Source organism: Hyperolius riggenbachi, chromosome 8 (assembly GCF_040937935.1).
Source record: "Hyperolius riggenbachi isolate aHypRig1 chromosome 8, aHypRig1.pri, whole genome shotgun sequence".
NCBI lineage: Eukaryota > Metazoa > Chordata > Amphibia > Anura > Hyperoliidae > Hyperolius > Hyperolius riggenbachi.
The window spans coordinates 263,737,754-263,750,374 of NC_090653.1; the positions used below are offsets into that span (position 1 = coordinate 263,737,754).

The following is a 12,621-nucleotide window of genomic DNA, read 5'->3' on the forward strand; positions in this document are numbered from 1 at the left end:
AGTGTCCATATCTGATGGTTCTCCTACAATCTTAATGTATCAGCTGCAATGTTATAGTTAGCAATGCAACCTACGGTACATGAAGCCTGCATCTTGTATATGATATAAATCCAATGCATAAATGTTAGTGTCTTATTTCATTTTTGTTTTCAGACGGGAGAGATGGAAGTGAAAAACCCACTTTTCGATGACTCGTCCCTTCACCACTCGTCTCACCATCCTCATTAGCCACCTCCAGACTCAAACTCAAAACCAAAACCCACGTCCGAAAAGGATGTCCACCAAAATGGACCCGCAGAGAATTCCAAAACACAATTACCGACTTCTTCGGCAAAAAACAGACTTCTTTCCAGCCAGTCCGCCCTGCCGATGGTGGTAAATTAAGACTGTTATACCAGTGACAACATTACCTGTGATCGGGATATCGATACTTCTTTCCTTTCTTTGTCTCCGAGGGATGAGGGACTTCACCGATCTGCTGAGACTGTGATTTTGATTTTCCTCTAATCATTCAAAAGTACTGGCTTTTCCATCATCGGCGTGTCATCGAGTCTCCAATGAAGCCGGTCTCCACCGCAAACCTGAGACTAACGTCTAGATGAATACAAAACCAGAACTGAGTTTAAACCCCTCCTGAAATCATCTGTCCATTCTTATGGGGAGGTGCAATTCAACCTACCTTACGATACCTTTGCACTTTTATATGCGTAAATATTGTGTATGCTAAGGCTGTATTCGTTAATTATATTCTTTTTCAGCTCAGTTCCATCTGTACTTATGCAAAACATTTTGTTGATTCAACTTCAGTAGGCCATGTGGATAAATAGGAGCCATTTTGTTCTTGCGTGGTGGGCTCGGACATCACATGCACCATTCAACGAATGGTGTAGAATGTATTAAGGACGTGCTATTGTACTTCAAGCAAGATTTGTTATTTGCAAGGCATGGCCACCCTTAAAATGCGTGTATATGCCGAGATCCTTGAGATTCCTGAGGTTTGGGGGGAATGTCAATAGAAGTGGTAGGCTCAGAAGGTTCTGAAATGGTTCTTCCTCCTAGAAACCACATACACCATGGTTTATTTCCCATAATGCTTTGTTCAGCATAAAGTCTGGTACATCTGTTTCTTCCAAGAAAACCGTAATGGGTACATGAACATTTCCTGAAATTCAAAAGTGTTACATACTTAGAAGACCAAACTTGATAAACTCACCAAAGCCACACCTTAAAGTAGGAAAAAAAAACTCTACCATGCTTAAAAATGTAGGGCCCAATGGAATGACTGCAAGTAGAGTCAACCTTTGAAATAGTTGTGAATGGAAAATATGGGTAATTTTATGCCTCCTGGCATCTGATATAAGATCTGTCCTAGTTTGTCAAGAAAATGTCTTTAAGGGATTGGCTGCAGAAAGTTCTAGGTTATTAGTCAGCCATGATGGACAAGGTGTAAATTGGCTCTCATTGGTACCAGTAAGTTTACATTGGCCAACCAAGATGGCAGAGAAGGGTCGACCTGTATCCATTCAGCCCATAAGCCTAAACAGTATGTGTTTTCTTGTGGCACCCTAGTAACTGGGACTCTGTAGCTCAGTCTACAGACTTGTCCTCCTTGACCAAAAGAAGAGTTTTTTTATGAGGGTGGGCTATGTTTTACAAGAATACCTATTACCGTTGTTTCACATTGACATCAATGTCTCCCACCGAATTGGTAGGAAGCTCGTATCAGTCAACCAAAATGGATGCCTTTGCTATGAAAAGATTAACTGGAAACTTGTGGCAGAGTGGTACAGTTCTTAACTTGCTAATAAGCTGGCAACAACTTCAGTCCAATCTCATTGGTTCATCCATGGCCACATGATTGGATTTTTACCACAATGCACTTTCTGTAGATATCGCCCCCTCCTGGTAGGTGACGGTAATGCAGCCCTCCTCTCTTTATTTGCACTTGTATCAGAATTAATCAGCGATCTATACTTGCTCATTGTCTGTCTGTCCTCTCCTTGTAATCGCTGTTGAGCTTTTCTCTTGATATTGCTATTAGATGTTTTATTTATCGTCTTGAAAGACACGTCTAATTATTACCGATTAAGCAGAATTGGGTGGGTAGCGGCAGGGTTTAAACACTCACAGGCTGTTTACACCTCTCCAGTGGTCCCCACTCCCCATTGGAGGAACCAGCTCTGCCTCCTGAGGCACTGCATAGCGGTTGCCACAATGGAAGAGGTGGTGGGAATTTCTAACTGGGAAATCTTGCTGCTGGAGCCTTCAAAAATGATCTGTGGAGTTGGCAGGACCTTAAATCCATTGGCACCTACCAGACAACCAATGATAAGTTTTGGCTGAATTCAAACTTTATTTTTTTTTTATTTTTACATTTAGTGTAACTGTTCACTAAGGTTTTGGAGTCGGGAGGATTGGAAGTTTTGTACTCACACCGTTCACAATAAAGATTTGGTCACATGACTGATTCCACGTGGTGTGAGATGTATGTAGACTACACAAATAAAAAGGACTGTTCTTGAGAAATGTGTTTGCATTTTCCCCAAAGTTTGAAAGGCACAACTTCGCTACTTTTTTTTATAGAGAAGATCAGCCAGCTAGGGTAGGCTCCCCTGCCATGTCATGTGACTACGTGTCACATTTGCTACCTGTGTGGGCTGTCCTGCCAATCAGAGCAAAAACTCTGGGTCTTCTCCACAAATTCTCCTTGCAGACAGTCTGTATTGATCAGGTTCGCGATTGGCTATTGATGGCTGTCTGGTGTCCACAATAATGGATCTCAATTTAAAGTGTACCCGTGACAACGTGGTGACACGTGACAAATATATTCTCTAAACTGCAGTAATCAGAATAACATGCTTAAAGTGATGTGAAACTCAGAATTTCCTCTTTGCCCTAAAATATTATTTACAGCATAGAATCTACTACCACAAAAGAGCATTGTCGCAGAACAGCATTCAAATAGTTAAGCACAGCACTTTGTTCTTCAGAGGAAAGCTCCTTGCTTCAGTGGAAAGCTTCTGGTCACATCCTAAGAGGTGATGACCTCTTTTATTTACATTCCTTTGTCAGATACATTTAATAAACATTATCAAACTGCTCAAACTGAGCTGAGGAGAAGAAAAAGCTGAGAAGTGATCACTTGATAGATTTTAATATATAAATACAGCAGCTATGAAATAAAATGCAATGGCAGCTTTTAGAGCAGATAAACTGTACTTTGGGAATTTGTAATTTGTAGACAGACAATATTAGTTGTGCTCAAAAGCAAATATGATAACTGTATGGGTAATAAAAAGTAGGAAAACACATTTTTATTAAATGGCATATCAGAGTTTTATCCCACTTTAAAGACTTGCCACATGATGGGTAGAGCTGAATGCAGTACATTACATGCCATGCGCTATGCTCTACTCATCGTGTGGTAAACCTTACGCACGTTATTCTGATTACCGCTGTTTAGTAATTCTAGCCCACAATGAGATGGGCCATGTGTATGTACAGTGCCAAGCATACAAATAACTAGGCTGTGTTCCTTTTCATTTTTTCTGCCTGAAAGAGTTAAACTTTCAGGTATGCAAGTGACAGTTTCTCTCCAGGATTATAGAATGATACTCACTGATAAGGTATTACAGCCATAAAACTCTTGCCTGGAAGAGTACAAGGGATAGATAAAAAAAGGTTCAGTAGTTTATATATTTTAGCTTCTGGGACACTTAAAGACTGCATCAGTCATATGAGATCTACCACTAACTGAATAGTGTATGGGCCTGTACGATTATTTTCTAAGTTATTGGAAATTTAAAGGCCAGAATTTCCATTAACTTAGCTCATTTCCATTAAGCCTTGTACACCTGCCCAGTTTATGTTGCCCTTAAAGTATACCTGACCCAAGGCAAGGTTACCTAAGATAAGCACATAGGTATGTACATGCTGGAGCCACATACCTCTGTGCATTGTTCGTTCCTCCCCTCCCCCATCCTCTCCGCTGCAGTGATTTCACCTCCCATCACGCTCCCATTCGTTCCCCTTAGTGTGATTACGGGAACTGGGGGAGATCAAGGAGAGGAAAGGATAACGCACAGAGGTATGTGGATCCAAGATGAACATACCTCTGTGCTTACCTTAGGTAGCTATGCCTCGGGCCAGTTGTCCTTTAATTATTGTTGGTTGATCGTCCGGGTGACTTTTCTGTACAAACACGCTGCTCAGCTATAGCCTAGCAGCACATACCATTCTATGAAGAGGGGGTGATGAATGAGCCAGCAGCTTCCTGCGGAGTGAGGAACAAAAGGCAACAAAGCGTTGTTCATCATTTAGCAACCCACTTTGTGACCACTGTGCAAGTTGGATTTTTGACCACGATGGCCCAAAACTATCATCTTGGCCAAAAATTCTGTAGCATGCTTGAGGCTTTACTGTATATTATTAAATACGGATATTTGCATATCATCGTTTGCATCACCTTTTTGAGAAGACTAGTTGTTCGTTGACTATTATTATTATTATCATTATTGACTTGCCTGTTGGATTCACTATAGTGAAAGTGGAAGAGATCACTGCACCATCACCAATTCATGATGATGGTTCTAAGAAACTGAAGCCTCCACATTTGTCCTTATCCCACCCATTGTTTGTCCAATATGCAGATGTCCAGTCTGTCTGCTCATCAATGAAGTCATCATTCATAGGCTCCACTCAAGAGCAGTTCTTTATTCCCTTCCGTATTCTATCCTGGAAAGGAAATATGGTTTGGGAATAAAGTCACGTCTGTAGATGGACTTTTTTATCTTATTGGATTCCAAAATGGATTTAATGATTGAGTCTTGACATTGATTTGCTTATTTTTAGACAGCTGCCGTAAATAATGGTCAATCGTGGAGATGGAACAAATCCCACATTTCCTTGAATTTGAATCCAAAAAGATTCTCAATTTTCTCGAAACCTTCAAATCTAACGAGTCCTGTACGTAACAATTGTGTGATCCATGTAAAAATAGTTATAGTACTATTACACAGATCACACAATTCTTATGTTCAAGATTCAACAGATTTGAGATTTTGTGGGGATTCTGATTTGAGGAATTTTAGGATTTGTCCCATCTGCAGTCAAAGGGAAAGTGGGTTTTCCCCAAAGCAACTTAGATCCAAGCCGTCAATCTTCCAAAGCAAGTAGAAAAAAATAATAGGTTCCAACTCTAGTTCTGTTTGAAAGTGGTCAAAACAACCCTTTGGGTAATTATTACGGCCATACAATACATAGACGTTTTCAGGTTTGTGCAGACATTTCAGTATAAGCACCAATTCTGAGATGGGGAAATAGCTTGTGTTGTCTATTATTGGTCAGCTAGGAACAAGAGAGGTCATTAATCGGTGAAATATCACAAGGGCTGTGCTCCTAAGCATGCTTCTCGTCCATGGCTGTCCAAACTCCACTGTTGCTTCTAAAGAATGGTTGGGTTTGCTTAATTTCGAGCACCCATCTGTGTACCAAAGTTCAGTTAGTGGACTGTGTGTGGAGGTGTCCTTTATTGAGTTCTGTCTGTGAAATGTGTCGTCCTCTCTGTCTTCAATTTATTTTAATAAAATAATTACTTCCCTCTCATCTTCTGAGTCCTGTATTTCCTACAAAGACAAAATGATGGACCTCAAGGTTGTTCAACTATCAAGTGAGGAACCCAAATGTACCGTAGTTTTTTTCATGTCTCAGGGCCTTTTTCCACTAGCCTGCGATTTGCGATTTGCTTCTGATCGTAAATCGCAAGGTACATTAAACTAATGGAAACTGCAGCAGCAATTTCCATTAGTGCGATCCGATTGCGATGCGATTTCGGTCAAAGCGCAATCGTCGTCCTGCCGCGTTTTGTATGCGATTGAGCTGGACTATAATGAGTATAGTAGCTCAATCGCAATTGCAATCGCATGGTGGAAATTGAAACGCGATTGGGATCGCGATCGGAATCGCAATCGCGATCGCATTCCATAGTGGAAAAGAGCCCTCAGGACTTTTAGGTGTCATTTGTCACTGGAATTTAACAGATTAAGGTGGCCATACATACTGTAACTTTATTTGCCACCAGATCGACTATAAGATAGATCCCTCACTGACTGAATCTGATCAGAGAGGGACCTATTGGCTGCTCACTCAATGCACACTGATTTCCAACAGATTTCAACATGAAATCTATTGGAAATTGTCCTCTCGCCACCACTGCTGGCCCCCAAGTGTATGTATGTGTGTGCACCCAGTGTTAAAGGCTCACCTCATGCTGCCGCAACTCCTGGTGTCCTCCGGTGTTCTAAGTCCCCGCGAGTGTCTGTACCATGTGACACCAGTCATGTAGTGACGTTGCTACATGCGCCGGTGGTACAGGTGCTCGCAGAGACCCTGGAGGAGGTCCAGCATTCACACTGGTGTGAAAAGGGAGCCTTCAACGTCGCACACAGGCACCGATCCCCGGCCAGTGTCCCCCCAAGTGTATGTGTGTCCCACTGTGCCCGTGTGCAGCTGTGAAAACTAACTTTTTACACAGGTGCGAATAATCGAACACTATTACCGCCATGCACTTGAAAACCCTTGCGACCAAGATTTTCTAGCATCCTTTGATCAATTTCCATCCAGATGATCAAGCAGGTGGCCATGTTGAGGTAACGGTTCTCCTCCAATCCGATAAACTTACCGCATCGAAAGGTCAATGGGTCCGCAAAATCGAATAATGTATGGCCAAGCTTTCTTTTGGTGCTGGAAGACCTGATAAGCCGATGTATGCGGACCCTGAAAAATGTCATGTTGGCCAACGACATGGAAGCAGCCATTACAGCTTCCTAGAAACTGGTGAGGAACTCTAGGCCAGTGTTCCCCCAACCTTGTCCTCAAGGCAACAGTGCATGTTTGGTGGAAATGCACAGAGGCAGTTAATCAGCTTGGCTGAGACACTAATTACCTCATCTGTGCATGTTTGTGGTTTTCTGCAAAACGTACTGTTGGTGGGTCTTGAGGACAGGGTTGGGGAACTCTGCTCTAGGCCACTCATACCAGGTGATTCACTTTCATGAAAAGTACAGTTATTGGTAGCACAGGATGCCCATCTGCCCATGCACAGCCAAGGGCAACGTAGGGGTTGGGAACCCATGAGAAAGGCATACATGTAAAAAGGGTGCAGGGTAAAGCCAAAAAATGGCTCAGCCTGCTGTGGTAAATTTCCAGACAGCAGTAATTACTATTCCCCCTCCATTGCCCCTTATAGTGGGGGTAAGATGCAATTCGGCTTCCAGCTATTGCTGGTGGACAAGTTGTGCTGTTTTTATAGTAATTTGGGCTCTGTCTTTTGCCTGCGCCCATATTCAGTCATTGAGTGCCGCCATAAGAACCGCGCTGCACACTTTTTACCTGACTCGATGAGAAAGACCCTCTCCAAAATATGTTATTGATTGAACAAAGCACCCCAACACTGCCTTTCTTTGGTATTTGGGCAATGGTACGTAATACTTGTAGAAAAGAGGAGAGATCCTCTCCACTGGCAACATTAAAAATCCAATCTTTATTCAGAAATCAACACGCTGGACATACAAATTAGCCCACGCGTATCGGAGCCACACAATCGCTTCTTTGTAGGTGTTAAAATTCTCCTGCCCATTGAAGCTTAACTATGACTAAGACTTTCTGACCACAAAAGTGATGGAAAAGTTGTTTCAAGGGGTCGAACACCTGGACTGTGGCATGCCAAGGGGGATCCATGGCAAAAGTCCCACCAAAAATTATGGAGTTGACACAGTCGGGTTTTAATCCCTAAAGGGCAGAAATCACATTATGCACAGCTCTGGGTGTCAGTGGGCTGTGGAGTGTCACACACAGAGAAATTCAATAGTACTAGCAGAATACAGTGAAATAATAATGCACAGGAGTGGTACTGTCTGCAAGTTAGAGTGGAGCCCTGCCAAGCGTCTCCTTTCTTTGCATTCCCATCTACAATTGCGCTATTGCAGACTGGAATGCGAAGAAAGGATACGCATGGCCAAAGCCGCACAGGCTCAGTGGCAAAACCAAAAGTAGCTGGCGGCAGGAGAACGGAGGCTCATGGAGGATTGCCGTGGGACAGGATGGCTGCTGGGGGCTTGCAGAAGCCCCAAGTAAGTTAAACAGTTTGTTTTTAACCTATTTACAGTTCCGCTTTAATGTAGCAACAGCAGTAGTGTGCACACAGCTCTGGGTGTCAGTGGGCTGTGGATTGTCACACAAAAAAAAACAAACAGGAGACTGATGTGCTAGCCCTCAAAAGGGCTGTTTGGGGCGCTTTCACAGCAAGTGAGGAACAAGAACACAGGCCTAGCTAATGCTTTCCCTACTTATCTGCAGCAAGTCTGACCCTGCTCTTACTGAGGCCCAGTGCACACCAAAACCTCTAGCAGATCCTCAAAACGCTAGAGGCTTTTGGAGCAGATTTCAGAGGGATTCTAGGCATATTTAGAGGGGTTTTCTAAACTTGCCTAGTGTTTTTTGGAGCATTTTTGTGTAGCAGATTACAAATATTGTTACAGTAAAGCTGTTACTGAACAGCTTCTGTAACAAAAACGCCTGGAAAACCGCTCTGATCTAGCGTTTTCCAGAGCGGTTTCAGCTTTTGCTATACTTTACATTGAGGCAGAAACGCTTCTGCAAACGGCAAAACTGCTGCAGGACCCACGTTTGCGGTTTGCTAAAAACCTCAAACCGCTGGTGTGCACCATCCCATTGAAATACATTAGCCAAGCATTTTCACGGATGGAAGCGGTTTGGAAAACGCTACAAAAACTGCTCGGTGTGCACCAGGCCTGACAGTCAGCAGCCAGCATAGAATGAATGCAATATTCCAATATACCACCGCAACTGCTTTTTAATAGGAGGGGGGTCCAGGAGGGAGTGCTAGCTGATTGGCTGCTATGTGTCTGCTGACTGTGAGGTAAGGGGTCAAAGTTTGGCTCCATGATGATGTATAGGCGGCGGGTCGAACACGCTATATGTTCGCTGAGAATGCGAACAGCGGAAATTTGCCGAGAACTCTGCCAGCAAACTGTTCGGGCCATCTCTAATCCTCACACAGTGGTATATAAGTCCTGTCGCACCAAACCAAATTTTCCCTGATAGACGCTAAATGCTGGCGATGTCTCCGAGAAAGAGGTACATTATCTCATATCTTGTGGCAATGTCCGGTGCTTATCCCTTTTGCAAGAGAGTTGAAAGATTACCAAACACATCACAGATAGAGAAATTTAATTTACATTTGAATTTCATCTTCTACAATTGAATAGCTGGTCCATGAAAGTGTACAAAACAATCAATGGTCAAACACATCCTAAATGCTGCTATTGGTAGCGATACACTGATAGATGTGCAGCAGATTCGATCATCAGATAGATTCCTGTCAGATGCCTGTCAGGTCGAATCTGACAGGAATCTATCTGATGTGTGCCACACACTAGGAACAGATTTCCAATAGATTTCACAATGAAATCTATTGAAAATCGATCTAAAGGTGCCCATACACTGTGTCGAATTTACGCCGATACACAGCAGATTCGATCACTGTGATCGAATCTTCTGTTAAATCGATAATGCAAACACTGACCGTCCAAAATCGATTGATCCTGTCGATCTCTCCCGGTGGAAAATTTCTCTCGATCGCCGGCGGATCGGTAGCGCGTCGATAGCGGCGTTCGATTGGAAGACGACCGACACAGCATAGCGGCAGCAATATATTACCTCTCCGCTGGCGCGAGTCCCCGCTGTCCCTTCCCCGGCTGGCCATCTTCTCTTTACTTCCTGTCCCGTCCTGTCAGGGGAAGTTCAAACAGTAGAGCGCCCAGGCCTGGATTTATATCACAGGAGCCTATAGGCACAGATGTCCTGGCACCTCCTTTACTTCCCTTGCCCTTCATAGTAGGTAGCTACAGGTATACCTTAATATTGAGGATACTTCTGGCTACCCAATACTAGGTAGCTAGAGGTGCCACTGACTAAAGGGAGATCTCACCAGTGGAATGCTGAGAGCCAGGTGAGTAACCTCTCATTTACACTCTCATCAGGACTCGGCATAGGGAAGGAGCTCAGGGAAGGGAGTGAGCCACCGTTTTATCATGAGGCGCCTGTAGGCACGTGCCTACAGTGCCTTATGGTAAATCCAGCCCTGAGAGCGCCCTCTACTGTTTGAACTTCCGCTGGTCACAGGAAGTAAAGAGAAGGTGCCCAGCGCTGACAGAAGGAACAGTGGGGATTTGCGCCGGTGGAGAGGTAATGTATAGCTGGGAGCGGCGGGCAGCGGCAGCTACACGGTTTGTGAACTGTGTATGGGATCTCTGTGATCAGATTACATCAGAGAGGGATCTATCTGTTGATCAATCTGGTGGCTATCGACCTGTGTCATGCTGGGCATACACAGCTAGATAGTACTTATCAATCGAGCTGCTGATGGCTCGATTGATAATGATAATATCCAACCTGTCCGATTCTGCGCTTGATTCCCCCACGGGCGGACAATGGAAGTAAAGAGCAGCTGATAAGGAAATGCCCGCGGGGACGCGCCAGCATCGAGTCAGCGGCTCGATTCCGCCGCATAAACGCACCGTGTATGCCCAGCATAAGGCTGCCTTTAAGGCATTACTGCACCATTAGATCCAAAGCGACTCTATGGGACATTGATCTGCTGGACCTATATTTTACATCCTGACAGATCAAATCGATTGAAATCAGCTGCAAAAATCGATCGATCGACCGATCAACCATGCATTGATTGGCAATCGATCGAACACTGAAACCGACCAGTGTATGGGCCCCTTAAGAGTAGTTACGGGCTGGAAGATGGGTTCGTAAATCTGGCACTTGGGGGTATCGGTTAGAGTTACGGTGCCCATACATGGTGCAATTAAAACATTCAAGTGAAAATAAAAAATAATCTTTTTTTCAATATAGAAAAAACAAACAATTATTCCATTTTTTTCAATAAAAATCTGATTGGACATGTTGGAAAAATCTGGGTGATTGCTTGTGAAATTGTATAGTGTACAGTAGGTTGTATAAGAAAATACTATTAGATAAACCAACTTTTTCTTCATATCAGATAACACTATAACCAAGCAGCTCGGGGTGACCCAGAACCACTAGAAATGTATAGGGGGATAAAAGAGACTGAAAAGCCCTCCTACTAATAAGCAATGCTTGGTGGAATTTGCCTACTTTAAAGTGAATGGGAACCCATATTAATTAAAAAAGTCAGATACTCACCTAAGGAGAGGGAGGCTCTGGGTCCCATAGAGCTTTCCCTCTCCTCTCCCGGTCATCGTCATGGCGCTGGCTCCCCCGTAGCGGTATTCGACCGTTTCGGTCAAATACCGCTGTTTCCCGGCCGAAGGGAGGCTTCGGAAATGCTTCGGGAGCGCGAGTGCGCCCGAAGATGGGCTGCTCTACACTGCACCCGCGCGAGCGCCCCCTATGACGCACTTGTGCATATGCAGTGTGGAGCTGCCTGTCTTCGGGAGGACTCGGCTTCCTGAAGACTTCCGAAGTCCCCTCTGCGGGGCATGTGAACGGGGGAGGTGAGCCTTCCCTCTCCTTAGGTGAGTATCTGACTTTTTTTTTTAATTTAAATATGGGTTCCCAATAGCTTTAACCTCCTGGGGACTGCCGAACGCCGATGGGCGTGGCCACAGTGGCAGCCCCAGGACCGCCTAACGCCGATCGGCGTCAAGTCCTGGGGCTGCATTTTGCAGGCGATCGCGCGCAGGCTGTGCGCGCATCTCCTGCTCGGGGGGCGGAGCTCCGCCCCACCTTCAGTCTCCGAGCAGCCATTTCCGCTCGGGAGACTGTTGGATGGCAAAATTACATATACAGCGCTGCGATCAGCAGCATCGCTGTACCGGAGACAGCCGTGTGACACGGCTGTCCCCCTGGGGAACAAGAGAGCGATCAGCTCTCATAGGCAGAAGCCTATGGCAGCCGATCGCCAGGATTGGCTGGCTGGGGGGAGGGAGGGATTTAAAAAAAAAATGAAAAAAATAGCAAAATGTAATACAAAAATAATAACAAATATTTATTTTGAATAAACAAACACTAGGGGGGGGGGGGGGGGGCGATCAGACCCCACCAACAGAGAGCTCTGTTAGGGGGAGGGAGGGGAGAGATCACTGTGCTGTGTTGTGCGGCCCTGCCATTTCATTAAAAATGTGCCTGGTCTTTAGGGGGGTTTACCACTGTGGTCCTCAAGTGGTTGAACAGAAGGAATTTACAATAATTCGATCTTTTACTTCATGTATGGTACCTCGAAAAGAGTTTTAAAAACTATTCAACCAAACACACTACAATACATACACTACACGATACATACATACATAGACATATGACTGTGGTAGGGATTAGATTGTGAGCTCCTCCGAGGGACAGTTAGTGACAAGACAATATACTCTGTGCAGCGCTGCGTAATATGTCAGCAGCACTTTATAAATGCTAAATATAACATAGCTCCCAACTGTCCCTCTTTCGGAGGCACAGACCCTCTTTGGGAGCCCTGTCCCTCTTTCCTCCTCATTTGTCCCTCTTTCAAGACTTTGTCCCTCTTTCTATGTAAATATAGATATTACTCTACAAAAAAAA

At 44.4% G+C, this 12,621-nt stretch overlaps 1 protein-coding gene across 2 annotated transcripts in view; it reads left to right on the forward strand.

Annotated features, from left to right (window-relative positions):
- NPDC1 (neural proliferation, differentiation and control 1) overlaps positions 1-5,604 on the forward strand; it is a 179,428-nt gene extending 173,824 nt beyond the window's left edge. For both annotated transcript variants that reach the window (XM_068248766.1, XM_068248767.1), the window contains one exon: positions 154-5,604. In XM_068248766.1, the coding sequence (XP_068104867.1) occupies positions 154-228 (75 nt within the window). In that variant the 3' untranslated portion in view covers positions 229-5,604. The remainder of the gene's footprint in view (positions 1-153) is intronic.
- Positions 5,605-12,621: the final 7,017 nt, after the last annotated feature.